Source organism: Prorops nasuta, unplaced genomic scaffold, assembly GCF_024137725.1.
Source record: "Prorops nasuta isolate Cenicafe-Biocafe unplaced genomic scaffold, Cenicafe_Pnas_1.2 PNAS00010, whole genome shotgun sequence".
NCBI lineage: Eukaryota > Metazoa > Arthropoda > Insecta > Hymenoptera > Bethylidae > Prorops > Prorops nasuta.
Window position 1 is genome coordinate 8,276,185 of NW_027116807.1, and position 20,593 is coordinate 8,296,777.

Genomic DNA, 20,593 nt, shown 5'->3' on the forward strand with positions numbered 1-20,593 from the left:
CGATAAAGCTTATAGTTTTTCAGCTATGAACGTTTGAAGTTGCACGGCGCACAAATACATATTTCTTCTCTCGCGTAGATCAGCTGTTGCGCACGTCCATCTCCAATCGCTCATAACTGGAAAACTATAAGCTTTATCGAAAATGTGAGCTCTTTAGGACAATCTACATGAAGAACGGCTTTAGTTATGACTAGTCTCATCAAATTCTATTGAAAAATACGACTGTACCATTGTCCCGCGTTTCGCCGTATGCCCTATAGTTCAAGCATTACGAAATCTCCTTTTCTACAATTTTATTTCAAAATGATAATTGCATTTTTAGCAATTTCATTATATCTGCGAAATGAAATGTTCTCGACATTATTTTAGCGGTATTTATATGTGTATAGCTACAGATAGGGGAATAGCGTAAATATGAGGAAAGCTTCGCAGTAAGTTTCGATGCTGGAGTGGGGGAACACGTTAGCGTGAGCGGCGAGAGGGGCGGAAGCCTAGCTTCCTTCCTAAAAATTTTTGGTTTTCGTCCACCTCAGAAACGCGGGACAATGGTACGGCTCTATTTCTCAACCGATTTCAATGTTTTTGGGCTTGTTGGAATCGTTAGGTCTGGCACCTCGTCATAAAGAAGCCCGATTTTTCGATTTGTTTTGCGATTAAATATTATTAATGCGAATTTTTAAACAATTTTATTTTTTTTTTCATTTTTTGGGAAATAAGGCTTTTTTATGACAAGGTGCGAGTCCTAACGGTTCGAACAAGCCCAAAATTATTAAAATTTGTCGAAAAATAACGCTGGACAATTCTCCCTCGTTTTTCGTTCCGTAATGTTGGCTACAGAGGGCTTGAGGGATCCCGTTAAGCTTAGAATAGGGTAAAACCAGAGATGAAACGGGAGATTGCTCATGCGAGGTCCCGAGGCAATCCCTACCGGTAGGCGGCGCTGGTGTTGGCAAACGCGTGTCTCAGGTCCATCTAACCCCTAACGCCATCTATCGGAAGAGACCACGAAGCACGAGCGTTAAGCTTAGAATAGGGTAAAACATATATGCATTGTTGCCAGAAAGCGGAATAAAGAGAGAGCGCAGATATTTTCTCGGACCTCTCTGTCTTTCTCGCTGTTAGCTTCTAGCAGAAGAGTCGAGGCAAAATCTTTCCGTTTCGCTTTGCCGAAAATCTACCAATATTCGATATCATTTATATTTGCAGGGCAATGCCTTTATACATGATTTTTTCAGCATATTTATTTATCAGCATTGACTTATTTAAATCAATAATAAATTAAGGAAATGCGTATTTGATATATAATAATTATTTTAACTATAATTTCATCGTTATATTTCGCTTATTTCCGTAAAATCTGAATTTCTTTAGTTTATTATTGATTATTGTAAGTCAATGGCCATTAAAAAAAATTTAATCTTAAAAAAAAAAAGAAAAGTACCGTTCAGGAATCGAACCCGGACCCACAAATCGCCACGCTATTACCTTACCGCCTAGACCACGAGGCTTCTTCAGTGCACCGTAAACAGATAGTCTTTTTAAGGGCTTGAAATCTTCTATTGAACCATATAAATAAACGAAGAACCGACATCTTTATTCATTATTATTCTATCATAATGGTACACAAATTAAAGAATAATTATATAATGTAGATTTTCAAAAGCTTTTCCAATAACCAAGAACGGAAACTGCGAGCGTTGATTATTTATCTTCGTTCTTGGCTATTGGAAAAGCTTTTGAAAACTATTCAAAATATAATTATTCCTTAATTTGTGTACCATTATGACAGAATAATAATGAATAAAGCTGTCGGTTGCTCGTTTATTTATATGGTTTAAAAGAAGATTTCAAGCCCTTAAAAAGACTATCTGTTTACGGTGCACTGAAGAAGCCTCGTGGTCTAGGCGGTAAGGTAATAGCGTGGCGATTTGTGGGTCCGGGTTCGATTCCTGAACGGTACTTTTCTTTTTTTTTTTAAGATTAAATTTTTTTTAATGGCCATTGACTTACAATAATCAATAATAAACTAAAGAAATTCAGATTTTACGGAAATAAGCGAAATATAACGATGAAATTATAGTTAAAATAATTATTATATATCAAATACGCATTTCCTTAATTTATTATTGATTTAAATAAGTCAATGCTGATAAATAAATATGCTGAAAAAATCATGTATAAAGGCATTGGCCTGCAAATATAAATGATATCGAATATTGGTAGATTTTCGGCAAAGCGAAACGGAAAGATTTTGCCTCGACTCTTCTGCTAGAAGCTAACAGCGAGAAAGACAGAGAGGTCCGAGAAAATATCTCCGCTCTCTCTTTATTCCGCTTTCTGGCAACAATGCATATATGTTTTACCCTATTCTAAGCTTAACGCTCGTGCTTCGTGGTCTCTTCCGATAGATGGCGTTAGGGGTTAGATGGACCTGAGACACGCGTTTGCCAACACCAGCGCCGCCTACCGGTAGGGATTGCCTCGGGACCTCGCATGAGCAATCTCCCGTTTCATCTCTGGTAAAACAGATATGCATTGTTGCCAGAAAGCGGACTAAAGAGAGAGCGGAGATATTTTCTCGGACCTCTCTGTCTTTCTCGCTGTTAGCGTCTAGCAGAAGAGTCGAAGCAAAATCTTTCCGTTTCGCTTTGCCGAAAATATACCAATATTCGATGTCATTTACATTTGCAGCCCAATGCCTTTATACAAGATTTTTTCAGCATATTTATTTATGAGCATTGACTTATTTAAATCAATAATAAATTAAGGAAATGCGTATTTGATATATAATAATTATTTTAACTATAATTTCATCGTTATATTTCGCTTATTTCCGTAAAAGCTGCATTTCTTTAGTTTATTATTGATTATTGTAAGTCAATGGCCATTAAAAAAATTTAATCTTAAAAAAAAAAAGAAAAGTACCGATCAGGAATCGAACCCGGACCCACGAATCGCCACGCGATTACCTTACCGCCTAGACTACGAGGCTTCTTCAGTGCACCGTAAACAGATAGTCTTCTTAAGGGCTTGAAATCTTCTTTTAAACCATATAAATAAACGAGCAACCGATAGCTTTATTCATTATTATTCTATCATAATGGTACACAAATTAAAAAATAATTATATAATGAATAGTTTTCAAAAGCTTTTCCAATAACCAAGAACGGAAACTGCGAGCGTTGATTATTTATCTTCGTTCTTGGCTATTGGAAAAGCTTTTGAAAACTATTCAAAATATAATTATTCCTTAATTTGTGTACCATTATGACAGAATAACAATGAATAAAGCTGTCGGTTGCTCGTTTATTTATTTGGTTTGTAAGGTTATTCCCGTCAGTGCGAGGGGCCGCTCACACTACGGGTTTTCCCATTACCTTTGCCCGTCCTTATTCTTCGGTATCAGGGCGCCAGTTGGTCAGTTGGGGGGCCAACAACCCTACGTTATCAGTTGGGTCCTTCGACCCCATTCGTTATGCATCTCATACGGCCTTGCGGCCATCCATTCGGACGGTAGCGGTAGCCAGGGTCGCTCAGTATGCCAGGTCGTGGAAAGAGGGGAGGGTTCCTTACGGAAGTCCGAGCATCGCAGACCTACCTGCTGAGGGGCATACATTCATCCCTCATCACCCACACCCAGGTGGTGGTGAGGAGTGCGGGAACATGCGGTATCATTTGCCAAGCATAGAGCCTGCCAGGAGCGGACCACCACGGAGGCAATGTTCGCGGCCCGTCCAGCCATAGCGCAAGCCTATGGGATTACGGAGGGCACCGGGACACATTCCAACGGGCTAACTACGACCCTGCACAACCCACTATGCATTGGCCGGTATCCAGTCGTGACGTACGTGCAGGCTGGCCTATCGCACACGCCTCACGTACGCGAACCGACCCATGGCTGGCTGAGTGTCGCGTCACGCGCTCACCAGCACGCACGGACACATCAGCACAGTCCCATGGTCGCGTTCCGACTGACTGCTATGGCAGTCTGCGCACGACATTCGCGCAGCCTGCTTGACGCGCGTAACCAGCGTTCAAGCCAGACTCGATGTTCTATTTCCCCTCCTCGTGGGGACTTATAGACACTGTCATTCCTTTAGGACTCCCCGAGGCCGCTTCTCCTGATCTCAGGTTGCCTGGGTTGTTTGGCATGGCCCTGCCTTACTTCTCAGGACAACCTGGACATCGTTTACTGGAGCGCCGGTCTTTTCATCCGGGCCTCTGCCTGTCAACGGGGTCTATCCTTGATGTTAGCTATAATCCACTCGTGAGCCTATCTCACGAGTCGGTAACGTAGGGATTAATAATATCCACTGTTCGGTAGCTTTCATACTTTTATTCGGTATCTTGCATACGTAACGGGGAACTTCGTTACAGGTTTAAAAGAAGATTTCAAGTCCGTCAGAAGACTATCTGTTAACGGTGCACTGAAGAAGCCTCGTGGTCTAGGCGGTAAGGTAATCGCGTGGCGATTCGTGGGTCCGGGTTCGATTCCTGATCGGTACTTTTCTTTTTTTTTTAAGATTAAATTTTTTTTAATGGCCATTGACTTACAATAATCAATAATAGACTAAAGAAATGCAGATTTTACGGAAATAAGCGAAATATAACGATGAAATTATAGTTAAAATAATTATTATATATCAAATACGCATTTCCTTAATTTATTATTGATTTAAATAAGTCAATGCTCATAAATAAATATGCTGAAAAAATCTTGTATAAAGGCATTGGGCTGCAAATGTAAATGACATCGAATATTGGTATATTTTCGGCAAAGCGAAACAGAAAGATTTTGCCTCGACTCTTCTGCTAGACGCTAACAGCGAGAAAGACAGAGAGGTCCGAGAAAATATCACCGCTCTCTCTTTAGTCCGCTTTCTGGCAACAATGCATATCTGTTTTACCCTATTCTAAGCTTAACGCTCGTGCTTCGTGGTCTCTTCCGATAGATGGCGTTAGGGGTTAGATGGACCTGAGACGCGTTTGCCAACACCAGCGCCGCCTACCGGTAGGGATTGCCTCGGGACCTCGCATGAGCAATCTCCCGTTTCATCTCTGGTGATGCCAGAAATGACTATTTTTTCCATAGAAACAGTTGAACAGGGAGGGCAAACACACAAAGCCGTAAGCCCCTATGAGTGTGAAGTGGCTACTGCGCCAGTCAAGAGAAGGTAGGGGTTACTCACACTACTTTAGGCCACATCCGTGTGATCAGCATTCTGCTGAGCATTGCTGAAGAGTAGTGAAGTTGAGTGAAGCCAGGGATGCTTACGTTCAGTGATATGATGCGGGTTAGGGTTAGACCCAGTTTCAGAGCTGCAACTTTCGAAAAACCCTAGATGGATCCGAGTCTAGTGAGGAGGCTTCCGCGAGTGGATCTGTGCTGGGATTCTGTAACTTCCCAGCGATGATTGTCGGTCAGGCACTCAGGCCCCTGCAACTGTTAATAGTACGCATACATTTACTTGGTAAATTTAATGTCGCCGTTTTTAGTTTCATTTTGGTGGCGCTGGTGGTAATGCGCGCTGATTGCGCTAGCTCCCCTCCACTCCCCTCCGTCACCTCCTCACTTTACATCCTTTGTTCCGTTTGTTCTTTGAATGCAGTTAAATGTTGTGAGATAAATTACAAAATTAAAAGACTCTTCCGAACGTTTCTAATCTTATATATTTTATACTTATTACATAAAAATAATGGTGACATGTAAAATATTAGGATGTACAATGACCGCCACTAATGGCCTGCAAGATTTTTTTGATGCGTTTAGGAACCATACTTCCCCATGGATTTTTCCCCGCCTGGACTGAGTGACTGCACTGAGAAAAATTTAGGGTATTAGTTACCCTCCTCAATATATATGCTATTCGAAATCCTAGTCAGTATGTGCACATAACTTTAGGAGCTATACTATCCTTAAGTGATCGTATAGTGTACTATTGTGCTTTTATATGGCACTAGTTTTCTGAACACATTTTAAACAGTTTTCAGAGTAATGCGTGCACAGTAAAACTTGTGTTAATACTAAATAAATTTCAGTATACTATAATTACTCTTCCGTATATTAGTTATCCACAATTGTGATAAACAAATCTTCGCAAATTTGGGAGCTATTTGACCCTTTAGCGGTATGTATAATTTACTGTTAATGCTTATACATGATTATATTTAGAACGTGTTTTAAACAGATTTTAATTTAAGTGTGATGTGGTACTACAGCGTTATGCAGTAAATTTGGATTAATAGTGAATTTTTTTCTGGAAGTCAGATGGAAAAGTTTTTGAAAGATCATTTTCCGCAGCTATTGCGACTATTTTTGTGTAAGTAGATGTTTTCTTATTTATATATCATATAATTGCTTCCCTATAACCTAATTTCTAGATTTCTACTTTTTCACATTGATTGCAGCTAAAGGCTACGACAATGATACTTTTTTTTCTTTGAACATGGAAAACTTAGTAGAGCTATTAGCGGAACATAGTAATTTACTGCTAGAATTTATTAATATGTTTGAAATACAAAAATCTGTATATTATTTGAGGCAAAATGAATCAACTGCAACAGTTTCATTTGATAAAGATATAAGTTTTGTTCGTGAAGACTATAACGACAGAGATAGTTTGGAAGATGTTTTAGGAGGTTTTATAAATATTTATTACATCCCGTCTAACATTCTGCAGAACATTAAGCCACAAAAGACTTCACGAAGTTAATGCTTTCAGAAAAGAGTGATTTAAACTATTTTTGTATATTTCAAGTTATATTTTAAAAAACAAGATATCACTTAACTAAGTATATAAATTATAACTTATTAAGTATATCCTTTTTCCTAGCAGCATTAACATTATGGTGTATTTTTGCAGCTTATTACTCTGCGTAATATTGACTGGGGTAATTTGACTATTTTTTAATAAAGGCTTTCATATAAATTGCTTTCTTATTTTATGTAGATGAATTAATGTTTGTGGAAAACGAGTTGTTCACTATATTATCTAGCTCTCTTAAAGGTAGAGTAATTTTAGGAAAATATAGAGTTTGTAAAACAGTTGATACAGGTCTTTTAAAGGAAATTTTAATATGGGAAGAAATAGCTAAAGATCCTATCTCATACAAGTGAGTTTTTTATAACTGAAAAATATAAAACACATTAAAGTAAATTGAAGCATTTAGAATTTTATATTTTAATCCTTTCAGTCACTGCATACTGATTCAACTATGCCAACTCTCATGGTTTGTTATAAGTACCAAGCGAATATACTATAATGTCTATGATATGTTTTCTAACTGGATATACTCTTGCAAGAACTTAAATATACTATCATTATTTTGTATCTATAAGGAACATCATTTAAAACTAATTAAATTTCCTAGTCTCAAAATTTAATAATACAAAAGCAAATTTGTGACTGAAAAGGTTATAAGAGATTGCAGTAACTATTTTTAGGTCTATTATGGAAATAATTTGATTAATTTTCACAGAATACCCTCAACTACATTTTTAAAACTGAGGAAACAATTCAAAGAGCTTTTCCCAACCGAAGATCCAGATGATTTTTATGAACCCCAGTGTTCAAATGACCAAAAGGAAGTTAAGTTCACTAGGGGATATGTTTATAATTATTATAAGATAGTACGAGCTGAACTTAGATCCTCAAATATTTTGAAGCAAGGTATCATACCATTGGGTGTGACTGCAAGTTTCATAGGTTGTAATATTTTTATTCATTTTGTATTTAGGAAATATATCATAATTAGACTAAATTTATTATACCTATATGTTTTCCAGATGGTTTAAACATTAACGATAGATATCAGTGCTTAACTGATCCTCATAGAGAATCTTATTCATTAGCTCTAGTGAGTAAGACGTGGGCAGAGACTTATGAAAATAGGGTGAACAGTTTATCTAAGAAACAAAAAGGAATTAAGGTGGTTTCACTGGAGGTGTATTTCAAGAGTTTTCCTTGTTTAAAATATCCTCTTGGTCTTTCATTGGTAATGTATATTATAATATATTTCATTATTTTCCAAGAATGTTAAATAGCGGGTTTATATTAAGCGATTTACATGATACAATTACTTTTGGGCATGCGTTGAACACTAAGTTAGACTTCGTTCACCACTTTATGGTGTTTAAAACATGAATGAAAGTTATCTGCATATTAAATAATTTAATCATATTTACATTTAAATAACTTAGTTTTTAGATATTAATTCTAAATAAAAATATTTAAATAATAATTTTTGCAGTTAGAAGAAGACTTTTTAAATTATTTAACAAATTTAAAAAGTACTAATTTGATTACACAAGAACCGAACGAATACGTATCATTGTTCACTAAAACTTGGTCAAATATTGCTGAAAAAATAGTGGAATTATCAAAAAAATCGAAAATAAATGAGGTTAAAATATTTAGAGCAGAAAACAAGGAATATTTTGATTCAGGTATTTATACTATGCAAAAAGGGTTTCACCCGCTAATATAAAAATGTGTGCATTCACACACATTACTTGAATTTATAATTACAGATTAAATTTTAAATAATGTTTAATTGAATAATTTGGTCGTAGGAAATTATAATAATGTTTTAGCTTTATTTTTATTACCATTATTAATGAAGTATATTAAATCATATAAAATAAAGCAAGGAAATTTAATAGAAGCCGTGAATTTGACTAAAAAGGAAGTTTCTTCAACATTTATTTTACATGTGCAGGTAATAGAAATATTTATAAATATCTGTAGCTACTGTTTTTTTCTCTACTTCCTTAAACAGCAAATTAATGTATTATATTATAGGATTCAGCGAATGTGGATAAGGAAGTTAAAACTTTTGAGGCTTGGCTGAAAGTTTTAGAACAAAATATTTATCCCTTTCTAGTTTGTAGTGGCAATTTTGACAATTTATCCGTTTATCTTATTATGAATGGAGAAAGATATATGTTCCATGACTTACCAAAAGCCATTGAATGCACCTACAAATGCCTAACCACATTGCAAGCATTTCCTAATATGTGTGATTTTGTATGGACCTTCATAGATAAAGCCGTATATAACTTCACGTTTAAAAAATGTGTTCATGTAGTTAATAAACTAATGAAAGATTTAAATATATAGTCGCATATAAATAGTTACATTAATATTTATAGTTGAAAATATTGTTATTCAGTTTCATTATAAATTTTATAATCGGAGTTTTATTTGGTTAATTGAAATGGATTACTGGTCCATTATTAATCATATGCTACATTTTATTATAATGCTGTACGGCGATCCAACATTTCCGAGGAAAATCGTTGATGTGGTTATTAATTATATTCATAATTTTCTTAAACATGTTTATTTGCTGTCACTAAAAAAAGATATTACTGACATATTAAAATGTCATAATATTAATGACACTGCAGCATTAAATAAGATTAATGAGTGTTTTAATGACTATAGTAATATTTTTATGCACTTATTAAGCGAACACAACCGATTTAATATTTTACAGTCAAAAGGCATGATTGCGTTTGAAGAGTTCAAAATGGGTTCTGTAATAGAACAACGAATTGTTAATAATGTTGAAAAGCTTATTTGTTTAGACTTATATGGAATATGTGTGCCGTTACGAAATAGTCTTAAGATGTTCTTAGAAATTCCAAATTTATTTAATGAAATAATGAAATACATGGATACCTTAAAACATGAAACAGAAATTGTTACAAATATAATTCAAGGAAGTTTATGGAAAGTGAAATATGCTCAGCAGTTTGCTAATGATATAGTTTTTCCTTTATATTTATTTTATGATGAACTTGAAGTAGGAAATGCTTTAGGTAGCCATGCTGGAAAAAATAAATTTGGAGCCATTTATGCATCAATAGCTTGTCTTCCCCGATGTATTTCCTCACGTTTGCAAAGCATTATTTTTTCTACTTTAGTATATGCAGGTGATAAAAAAAAATCAACTAATCGACAAACCTTTAAAACACTAATTGACGAATTAAATTTTTTAAGCAGTGAAGGGATTTTAATAAAAATTAATGGCACTGTAAAAAAGATCAAATTTCAGTTAATGCTTATAATCGGTGATAATTTAGGTCTGAATCAAGTACTTGGGTTCGTAGAATCTTTTAAAGCAAACTATTTCTGTAGAATTTGTAAAATGACATATGAGGAAACTTGCACTTGTGTAAAAGAAGATTTAAGTAAATTGAGATTAACAAGAAATTATGAGGGAGACGTTACGCTAGCAGATATTGATAAAACTGGGATAAAAGAAGCCTGCGTATTTAATCAAGTTAATGGTTTTCACTTGCTGGATAATGTTACTGTAGATGCAATGCACGATATTTTGGAGGGTGTCTGTTCATACGTAATGACATCTCTTTTGTACACATTCGTTTTTACAAAAAAGTATTTCACAGTTCAGTATCTAAATATGCAATTTCAAAGTTTTAATTATAGTCCACAAGATTTTAATAAGCCGCCACTTGTATCTGCTCAAAGACTCAGAAATAATGAGCAATTGAAAATGTCCGCTTCTGAAATGCTGTGCTTTGTAAGATATTTTGGAATTATTATGGGCCATAAAATTTTAAAGATTGATCTGCACTACACGTTATATATATACTTAAGAAAAATAATAGATGTAGTATTATCTCCAAGAATTGTTATAGCTGATGCTAACAGGTTAAGCAAGTACATACTTAAATTGAATGAGTTATACTTAAAATTTTATGGTAATCTAAAACCAAAATTTCATATACTTATACATTATCCCAGATTGCTGCTTATGAATGGACCTATAGTTAATTTTTGGGGCATGAGATTTGAGTCAAACCATAAAACAATAAAATCGAATGCACAGTCGTCGAATAACACTGCCAATTTATTGAAAACAATTGCCACAAAACAAGTTTTACGGATGACTGCCATGATGCATTCGTTACAATATGAAAGAGATGTAACTTTTAGCTGTGAGATAAAAAAAAAAGAAAATTATTTCTTTGATAATATTCTGAAAGAAAACTGTAATTTTTATAAAAAAGTATGTGTTCATGGTACAATTTACTCTATTGGAACGTTTTTAGTTTTAGGTGAAAACGAAGTAGGATTAGAGTTTGGTGAAATAATAGATATTATAGAACAAAATGTGGAAATATACTTTAATTTGCAATTATACTCAGAAATAAAATTCGAGGAACATTTCTATGCATACGTTATTGATAAAATAAATGCGAAAAAAGTATTAAGATTTAGAAGTTTACCAAATATCGCGCCAGTATTAGGAATAAGGAAATGTGATATATATTATGCAGTTCCTCCATATATGTTGTAGCTTATGCATAAATAAATTTTATTTTTAAAATAAAAATATATTTTCAGTAACCTCAATTATTTACCGAAAAGTACATAAGTCTGCGAATGGTAAATATTGAAAAAAAGAATAAAGTTCAATAAGCAGCAAATAAGTACTAATGCATAAGTTATTTAGAAGTACTTTTACAAATATATGCGATGTAGTTAGACCTCTGGAATTTTATACAGGCTGAGGCAGTTAAGCCGCTCCAGAGCGTAAATACAAAAAGACGCGTATCTTTTTAATTATAAACGACATTCAAGTTTTTTATAGGACCTTTTCGAAACCTCTTATTATTTGCTTTCAGAAAAGTCATATGCGAAAATTGGGATATTTTTTATAGTTAAAGAGATACGCATTTTTTTGTATTTACGCTCTGGGGCGGCTTAAGTGCCTCACCCTGTATATAGAAGTCATTTTCTTTTATTTTGTTTACTTTATTATGAAGAGAGTTTTTCAAAAGAGTATAAGTCAATGTATTATTTAATGGAGGCGTTTTAATATATTTTTGTATTATTTAAAAATATTGTAATAATTAATAAATGCATTTAATATAATTATAACTGTTTATTCGTTTTAAATCATTAATTTATATACTTTATTTTCCTGTTTAAAATATTTGAGTTTGCTTAAAAGTAAAACTATACACAATAGATATTATAAATTACTAAAAACAGATAGCATACTCTTTAATTAATGTTGAAAAACTATAGACAATAAAAAGAGAAATACTATTCGAAAAAGGAGCTGTCTTACTCCAAAACGGTTACTATTTCTTCTCTTTCAGTAAGCGTTGATTTATTCTTATAGCCGGGGCAACTGATACACAAAAATTTTGAGTTAATCAAGCTATATAATAAAAAGAGTCCAAGAGTCTGGAAAAGGAGCTCTGGTGCCCCGCCACGGTATTTAGTGTTCTTTTAAACTAAAGGGCATATCTATATTCATAGGTGGCGCAGTCGATATACAAAAATGTTAGGGTAGTCAAGCTACACAATAAAAAGAATCAAAAGAATCCAGAAAAGGAGCACTGATACCCCAAAACGGATTCTGCTACACTTATGCCAAGAGTGTTAATATATTCCTATAGGTGGCACAGCCGTTGCTTCAAATTTTTCTCAGTGTGGAAAGAGAATAGGATATGTATGATAGGCTATCCTTGTTTAAATGCCTTAAAGAGAAAGAGAGAGCCTTATACCGCGTTCAACCTGGTTTCTCCAGGCCTTCGTTCAAGGTTGCCAAGTGTAGTACTTTCGGTACTACCGTAGTACCCAAGCGACATATCCTATAGCGTAGTACTATTTTGGGTACTACGCTATAGTCGCTGCTGATACCAGAGATGAAACGGGAGATTGCTCATGCGAGGCAAGGTTGCCAAGTCCGCCATCTTGAATAGTACTACGCTCTATAGTAAGTGAATTTTGATATAAGGAATGCAGACTGCACAAAGTATACTGCCAGCGGAAATACGTCAGTAGCCATCTTAAATGCAGAACGTAATATATCAAAAATTATATATATTATATTCACAGCCTGTCACCGTGAACGGCGTGAACGAAGACAAATGTTTATTATACGGAAAAATAAAGTGTAATAAAGAAATAAGGAGTAGTGACAGCTTTGATCTATCTGACAGCTGATGTACTTATGGTATAAGTGAATAAATAAAATAAAAATGCTTTTCCTAAATTGATTTTTAATTTTGATAAAATGGTCAAATGTAGCCATTAATTAATTAGATTTGGTAATAAATACAAAAAATGCGTTTTATTATAACAAATGAGTTGAGGTAAAATAAACTCAATGTTTTTATATTAATTTGTTAACAAATGCATTTTTTATTTATTATTGAGTCCAATAAGTTTACGGTTATTAAAAAAAAAATTCTTTGTAATGAAACAAAAATGAAAAAATTTTAATCTTCACCAAGACTCGAACACGAGCCCACCGCTTGATAAACGGCAACCTTACCGCCTGCGCTACAGCGCTCACTTGATGTACCAAGAGCAAAACAGCCTTTTTAAAGACTGACTACAATTCTTTTATTAATTCGTCATAAATGATCAAGAATTAGCTGTAATAATAAATACATTTATCTACATAGCATTATTGTACTAAATTTATTGTTTTTAATTTGAAGCATACATTTTGCATGAAGATATGATAATTTAAGGGTAACCATTCAGTACTCTATATACAAAACTATTCATATGCTCAACTATCATAAATTAATTAAATAATATTATAATATTTGTTATATGTAGTCGAATAACTATGATAAACCAGCATATGAATAGTTTTGTATTTAGAGTATTGCATGAACACCCTTAAAGTATCGTATCTTAATGTAAAATGTATGCTTCAAATTAAAAACATAATAAATTTAGTGCAATAATGCTGTGGAGATAAATGTATTTATTATTGCAGCTAATTCTTGATCGTTTATGACGAGTTAGTGAAAGAATTGTAGTCAGTCTTTAAAAGGCTGTTTTGCTCTTGGTACATCAAGTGAGCGCTGTAGCGCAGGCGGTAAGGTTGCCGTTTGTCATGCGGTGGGCTCGTGTTCGAGTCTTGGTGAAGTTTAAAATTTTTTCATTTTTTTTTTCATTACAAGGAATTTTTTTTTTAATAACCATTAATTTATTGGACTCAATAATAAATAAAAAAATGCATTTGTTAACAGATTAATATAAAAACATTGAGTTTATTTTACCTCAACTCATTTGTTATAATAAAACGCATTTTCTGTATTTATTACCAAATCTAATTAATTAATGGCTACATTTGACCATTTTATCAATATTACAAATCAATTTAGGAAAAGCATTTTTATTTGCTTTGAGTTTTTAGGTAAACGCAGCACCACTTCACACGGATAACACGTAAAAATGTCACGGTTAGCGGTAGTCGCTCTTCTTCTAAAGCCAATGTTGCCTGAAGTCCAAATCACACCTATGCTCTCCAGGCATAGTTGTGTTTGTACCGCTTCCCTTTAAATTTTCTATACTCCTGCTGGCTAGCGCTTATCTTCATTTTTGTTGCTAAAAGCTTGATTCTGGCATCACTGCCGTGTGGAACTATTAGTTTGCTAATAAAAGCAGAGGCTTAATTTTAAGAGATTGCAACATATAGTAATTAATATAGATACAATTGTAAAAAGAAAACAAAAATTTTATTTTACATATATTAACTTTAAATAAAATCCCACAAAGTACTGTAAAATATCTAACATGTTATATTATATATCTAATCTGTCAGCTTCTTTATTTTAATATTCATCTCAATTATCACAGTTTGATCCTCAGCGATGACACAGTAACCACATTATGGTGAATCTATTCTTTTTTTTTAATGTTCGATCCACATAGCTTCATCCTCAGCAGTGATACAGTAAACACACGTACATTACTATAATTTAATCTGAAACAAAATCCCACAAAGTACTATAAAACATCTTACATTTTATATTATATATCTATTCTGTCATTTTCTTTATTTATTATTGTATTTACCCAAAATGCTGACTCATTTATTTTAATGTCTGTCTCAATTAACACAGTTTGATCCTCATCAGCGATGACACAGAAACAACATTATGGTGAATCTATTCCTTTTGTTTTAATGTTCAATCCACATAGCTCCATTCTCAGCATTAACATAGTAAACACTTTACAATAATTTAATCTGAAACAAAATCCCAAAAAGTACTATATAAAATCTTACATTTGAAATTACAAATGTAATCTGTCAGCTTCTTTATTTGTATCGTATTTACCCAATGTGTTGACTTGTTTATTTTAATATTCATCTCAATTAACACAGTTTGATCCTCAGCGATGACACAGTAACCATAATATGGTGAATCTATTCCTTTCATTTTAATGTTCAATCCACATAGCTCCATCCTCAGTAGTGACATAGTAAACACATTACTATAATTTAATCTGAAATAAAATCCCAGAAAGTACTATAAAATATCTTACATTTTATATTATATATCTAATTTGTCAGCTTCTTTATTTATTATTGTATTTACCCAGTTTTTTCACTCGTTTATTTTATTATCCGTCTCAATTAACATAGTTTGAATCTCAACGATGACACAATAACCACATTATGTTTAGTCTATTCCTTTATTTTAATTTTGAAAATCTGCATAGCTCCATCCTCAGCACAGTGACATAGTAAACACATTACTATAATTTAATCTGAAATAAAATCCCACAAAGTACCACAAAATATTTATATCTTACATTTTATATTATAAAATTTATTGTTATACTTATCTAAAATGTTCAGTCCTTTATATACTTTTAAAAATTATTTTTATGTACATTTTACAAATTTCGTCACTTTATTTATTCACTTATACCATCAGTACATCAGCTGTCAGTAAGATTAAAACTGTCACTTTATTTCTTTATATTACTTTATAACTTGTGGTATGTATATACTAACATTTGTCTTGGCTCACGGACCATGCATATGTATTTTGAAATTAGTAATTAGAAATATCTATATTGCGGTCCCTCTACAGTCTCTACCCTCTGACGTATTTCCGCCGACCAGTAGTATCAGCAGCGACTATAGCGTAGTACCCAAAATAGTACTACGCTATAGGATATGTCGCTTTTGGGTACTACGGTAGTACCGAAAGTACTACACTTGGCAACCTTGATGCGAGGTCCCGAGGCAATCCCTACCGGTAGGCGGCGCTGGTGTTGGCAAACGCGTGTCTCAGGTCCATCTAACCCGTAACGCCATCTATCGGAAGAGACCACGAAGCACGAGCGTTAAGCTTAGAATAGGGTAAAACATATATGCATTGTTGCCAGAAAGCGGAATAAAGAGAGAGCGGAGATATTTTCTCGGACCTCTCTGTCTTTCTCGCTGTTAGCTTCTAGCAGAAGAGTCGAGGCAAAATCTTTCCGTTTCGCTTTGCCGAAAATCTACCAATATTCGATGTCATTTATATTTGCAGGCCAATGCCTTTATACATGATTTTTTCAGCATATTTATTTATCAGCATTGACTTATTTAAATCAATAATAAATTAAGGAAATGCGTATTTGATATATAATAATTATTTTAACTATAATTTCATCGTTATATTTCGCCTATTTCCGTAAAATCTGCATTTCTTTAGTTTATTATTGATTATTGTAAGTCAATGGCAATTTAAAAAAATTTAATCTTAAAAAAAAAAGAAAAGTACCGATCAGGAATCGAACCCGGACCCACGAATCGCCACGCGATTACCTTACCTCTTAGACCACGAGGCTTCTTCAGTGCACCGTAAACAGATAGTCTTTTTAAGGGCTTGAAATCTTCTATTGAACCATATAAATAAACGAAGAACCGACATCTTTATTCATTATTATTCTATCATAATGGTACACAAATTAAAGAATAATTATATAATGTAGATTTTCAAAAGCTTTTCCAATAACCAAGAACGGAAACTGCGAGCGTTGATTATTTATCTTCGTTCTTGGCTATTGGAAAAGCTTTTGAAAACTATTCAAAATATAATTATTCCTTAATTTGTGTACCATTATGACAGAATAATAATGAATAAAGCTGTCGGTTGCTCGTTTATTTATATGGTTTAAAAGAAGATTTCAAGCCCTTAAAAAGACTATCTGTTTACGGTGCACTGAAGAAGCCTCGTGGTCTAGGCGGTAAGGTAATAGCGTGGCGATTTGTGGGTCCGGGTTCGATTCCTGAACGGTACTTTTCTTTTTTTTTTTAAGATTAAATTTTTTTTAATGGCCATTGACTTACAATAATCAATAATAAACTAAAGAAATTCAGATTTTACGGAAATAAGCGAAATATAACGATGAAATTATAGTTAAAATAATTATTATATATCAAATACGCATTTCCTTAATTTATTATTGATTTAAATAAATCAATGCTGATAAATAAATATGCTGAAAAAATCATGTATAAAGGCATTGGCCTGCAAATATAAATGACATCGAATATTGGTAGATTTTCGGCAAAGCGAAACGGAAAGATTTTGCCTCGACTCTTCTGCTAGAAGCTAACAGCGAGAAAGACAGAGAGGTCCGAGAAAATATCTCCGCTCTCTCTTTATTCCGCTTTCTGGCAACAATGCATATATGTTTTACCCTATTCTAAGCTTAACGCTCGTGCTTCGTGGTCTCTTCCGATAGATGGCGTTACGGGTTAGATGGACCTGAGACACGCGTTTGCCAACACCAGCGCCGCCTACCGGTAGGGATTGCCTCGGGACCTCGCATGAGCAATCTCCCGTTTCATCTCTGCTGATACTACCAGAGATGAAACGGGAGATTGCTCATGCGAGGTCCCGAGGCAATCCCTACCGGTAGGCGGCGCTGGTGTTGGCAAACGCCGAACGCGTGTCTCAGGTCCATCTAACCCCTAACGCCATCTATCGGAAGAGACCACGAAGCACGAGCGTTAAGCTTAGAATAGGGTAAAACATATATGCATTGTTGCCAGAAAGCGGAATAAAGAGAGAGCGGAGATATTTTCTCGGACCTCTCTGTCTTTCTCGCTGTTAGCTTCTAGCAGAAGAGTCGAGGCAAAATCTTTCCGTTTCGCTTTGCCGAAAATCTACCAATATTCGATGTCATTTATATTTGCAGGCCAATGCCTTTATACATGATTTTTTCAGCATATTTATTTATCAGCATTGATTTATTTAAATCAATAATAAATTAAGGAAATGCGTATTTGATATATAATAATTATTTTAACTATAATTTCATCGTTATATTTCGCTTATTTCCGTAAAATCTGAATTTCTTTAGTTTATTATTGATTATTGTAAGTCAATGGCCATTAAAAAAAATTTAATCTTAAAAAAAAAAAGAAAAGTACCGTTCAGGAATCGAACCCGGACCCACAAATCGCCACGCTATTACCTTACCGCCTAGACCACGAGGCTTCTTCAGTGCACCGTAAACAGATAGTCTTTTTAAGGGCTTGAAATCTTCTTTTAAACCATATAAATAAACGAGCAACCGACAGCTTTATTCATTATTATTCTGTCATAATGGTACACAAATTAAGGAATAATTATATTTTGAATAGTTTTCAAAAGCTTTTCCAATAGCCAAGAACGAAGATAAATAATCAACGCTCGCAGTTTCCGTTCTTGGTTATTGGAAAAGCTTTTGAAAATCTACATTATATAATTATTCTTTAATTTGTGTACCATTATGATAGAATAATAATGAATAAAGCTGTCGGTTGCTCGTTTATTTATATGGTTTAAAAGAAGATTTCAAGCCCTTAAAAAGACTATCTGTTTACGGTGCACTGAAGAAGCCTCGTGGTCTAAGAGGTAAGGTAATCGCGTGGCGATTCGTGGGTCCGGGTTCGATTCCTGATCGGTACTTTTCTTTTTTTTTTAAGATTAAATTTTTTTAAATTGCCATTGACTTACAATAATCAATAATAAACTAAAGAAATGCAGATTTTACGGAAATAGGCGAAATATAACGATGAAATTATAGTTAAAATAATTATTATATATCAAATACGCATTTCCTTAATTTATTATTGATTTAAATAAGTCAATGCTGATAAATAAATATGCTGAAAAAATCATGTATAAAGGCATTGGCCTGCAAATATAAATGACATCGAATATTGGTAGATTTTCGGCAAAGCGAAACGGAAAGATTTTGCCTCGACTCTTCTGCTAGAAGCTAACAGCGAGAAAGACAGAGAGGTCCGAGAAAATATCTCCGCTCTCTCTTTATTCCGCTTTCTGGCAACAATGCATATATGTTTTACCCTATTCTAAGCTTAACGCTCGTGCTTCGTGGTCTCTTCCGATAGATGGCGTTAGGGGTTAGATGGACCTGAGACACGCGTTTGCCAACACCAGCGCCGCCTACCGGTAGGGATTGCCTCGGGACCTCGCATGAGCAATCTCCCGTTTCATCTCTGATACTACTGGTCGGCGGAAATACGTCAGAGGGTAGAGACTGTAGAGGGACCGCAATATAGATATTTCTAATTACTAATTTCAAAATACATAATGCATGGTCCGTGATCCAAGACAAATGTTAGTATATACATACCACAAGTTATAAAGTAATATAAAGAAATAAAGTGGCAGTTTTAATCTTACTGACAGCTGATATACTGATGGTATAAGTGAATAAATAAAGTGACGAAATTTGTAAAATGTACATAAAAATAATTTTTAAAAATATATAAAGGACTGAACATTTTAGATAAGTATAACAATAAATTTTATAATATAAAATGTAAGATATAAACATTTTGTGGTACTTTGTGGGATTTTATTTCAGATTAAATTATAGTAATGTGTTTACAATGTCACTGTGCTGAGGATGGAGCTATGCGGATTTTCAAAATTAAAATAAAGGAATAGACTAAACATAATGTGGTTATTGTGTCATCGTTGAGATTCAAACTATGTTAATTGAGACGGATAATAAAATAAACGAGTGAAAAAACTGGGTAAATACAATAATAAATAAAGAAGCTGACAAATTAGATATATAATATAAAATGTAAAATATTTTATAGTACTTTCTGGGATTTTATTTCAGATTAAATTATAGTAATGTGTTTACTATGTCACTACTGAGGATGGAGCTATGTGGATTGATCATTAAAATGAAAGGAATAGATTCACCATATTATGGTTACTGTGTCATCGCTGAGGATCAAACTGTGTTAATTGAGATGAATATTAAAATAAACAAGTCAACACATTGGGTAAATACGATACAAATAAAGAAGCTGACAGATTACATTTGTAATTTCAAATGTAAGATTTTATATAGTACTTTTTGGGATTTTGTTTCAGATTAAATTATTGTAAAGTGTTTACTATGTCAATGCTGAGAATGGAGCTATGTGGATTGAACATTAAAACAAAAGGAATAGATTCACCATAATGTTGTTTCTGTGTCATCGCTGATGAGGATCAAACTGTGTTAATTGAGACAGACATTAAAATAAATGGGTCAGCAATTTGGGTAAATACAATAATAAATGAAGAAAATGACAGAATACATATATAATATAAAATGTAAGATGTTTTATAGTACTTTGTGGGATTTTGTTTCAGATTAAATTATAGTAATGTACGTATGTTTACTGTATCACTGCTGAGGATGAAGCTATGTGGATCGAACATTAAAAAAAAAGAATAGATTCACCATAATGTGGTTACTGTGTCATCGCTGAGGATCAAACTGTGATAATT

The 20,593-nt window shown here is 33.7% G+C and overlaps 1 protein-coding gene across 1 annotated transcript; it reads left to right on the forward strand.

Annotated features, from left to right (window-relative positions):
- The first annotated feature begins 9,216 nt into the window (after window positions 1-9,216).
- LOC136777160 (uncharacterized) lies at window positions 9,217-11,328 on the forward strand. Its single transcript, XM_066733235.1, has one exon. It carries the CDS (start codon window positions 9,217-9,219, stop codon window positions 11,326-11,328), a length of 2,112 nt encoding a protein of 703 aa, XP_066589332.1.
- Window positions 11,329-20,593: the final 9,265 nt, after the last annotated feature.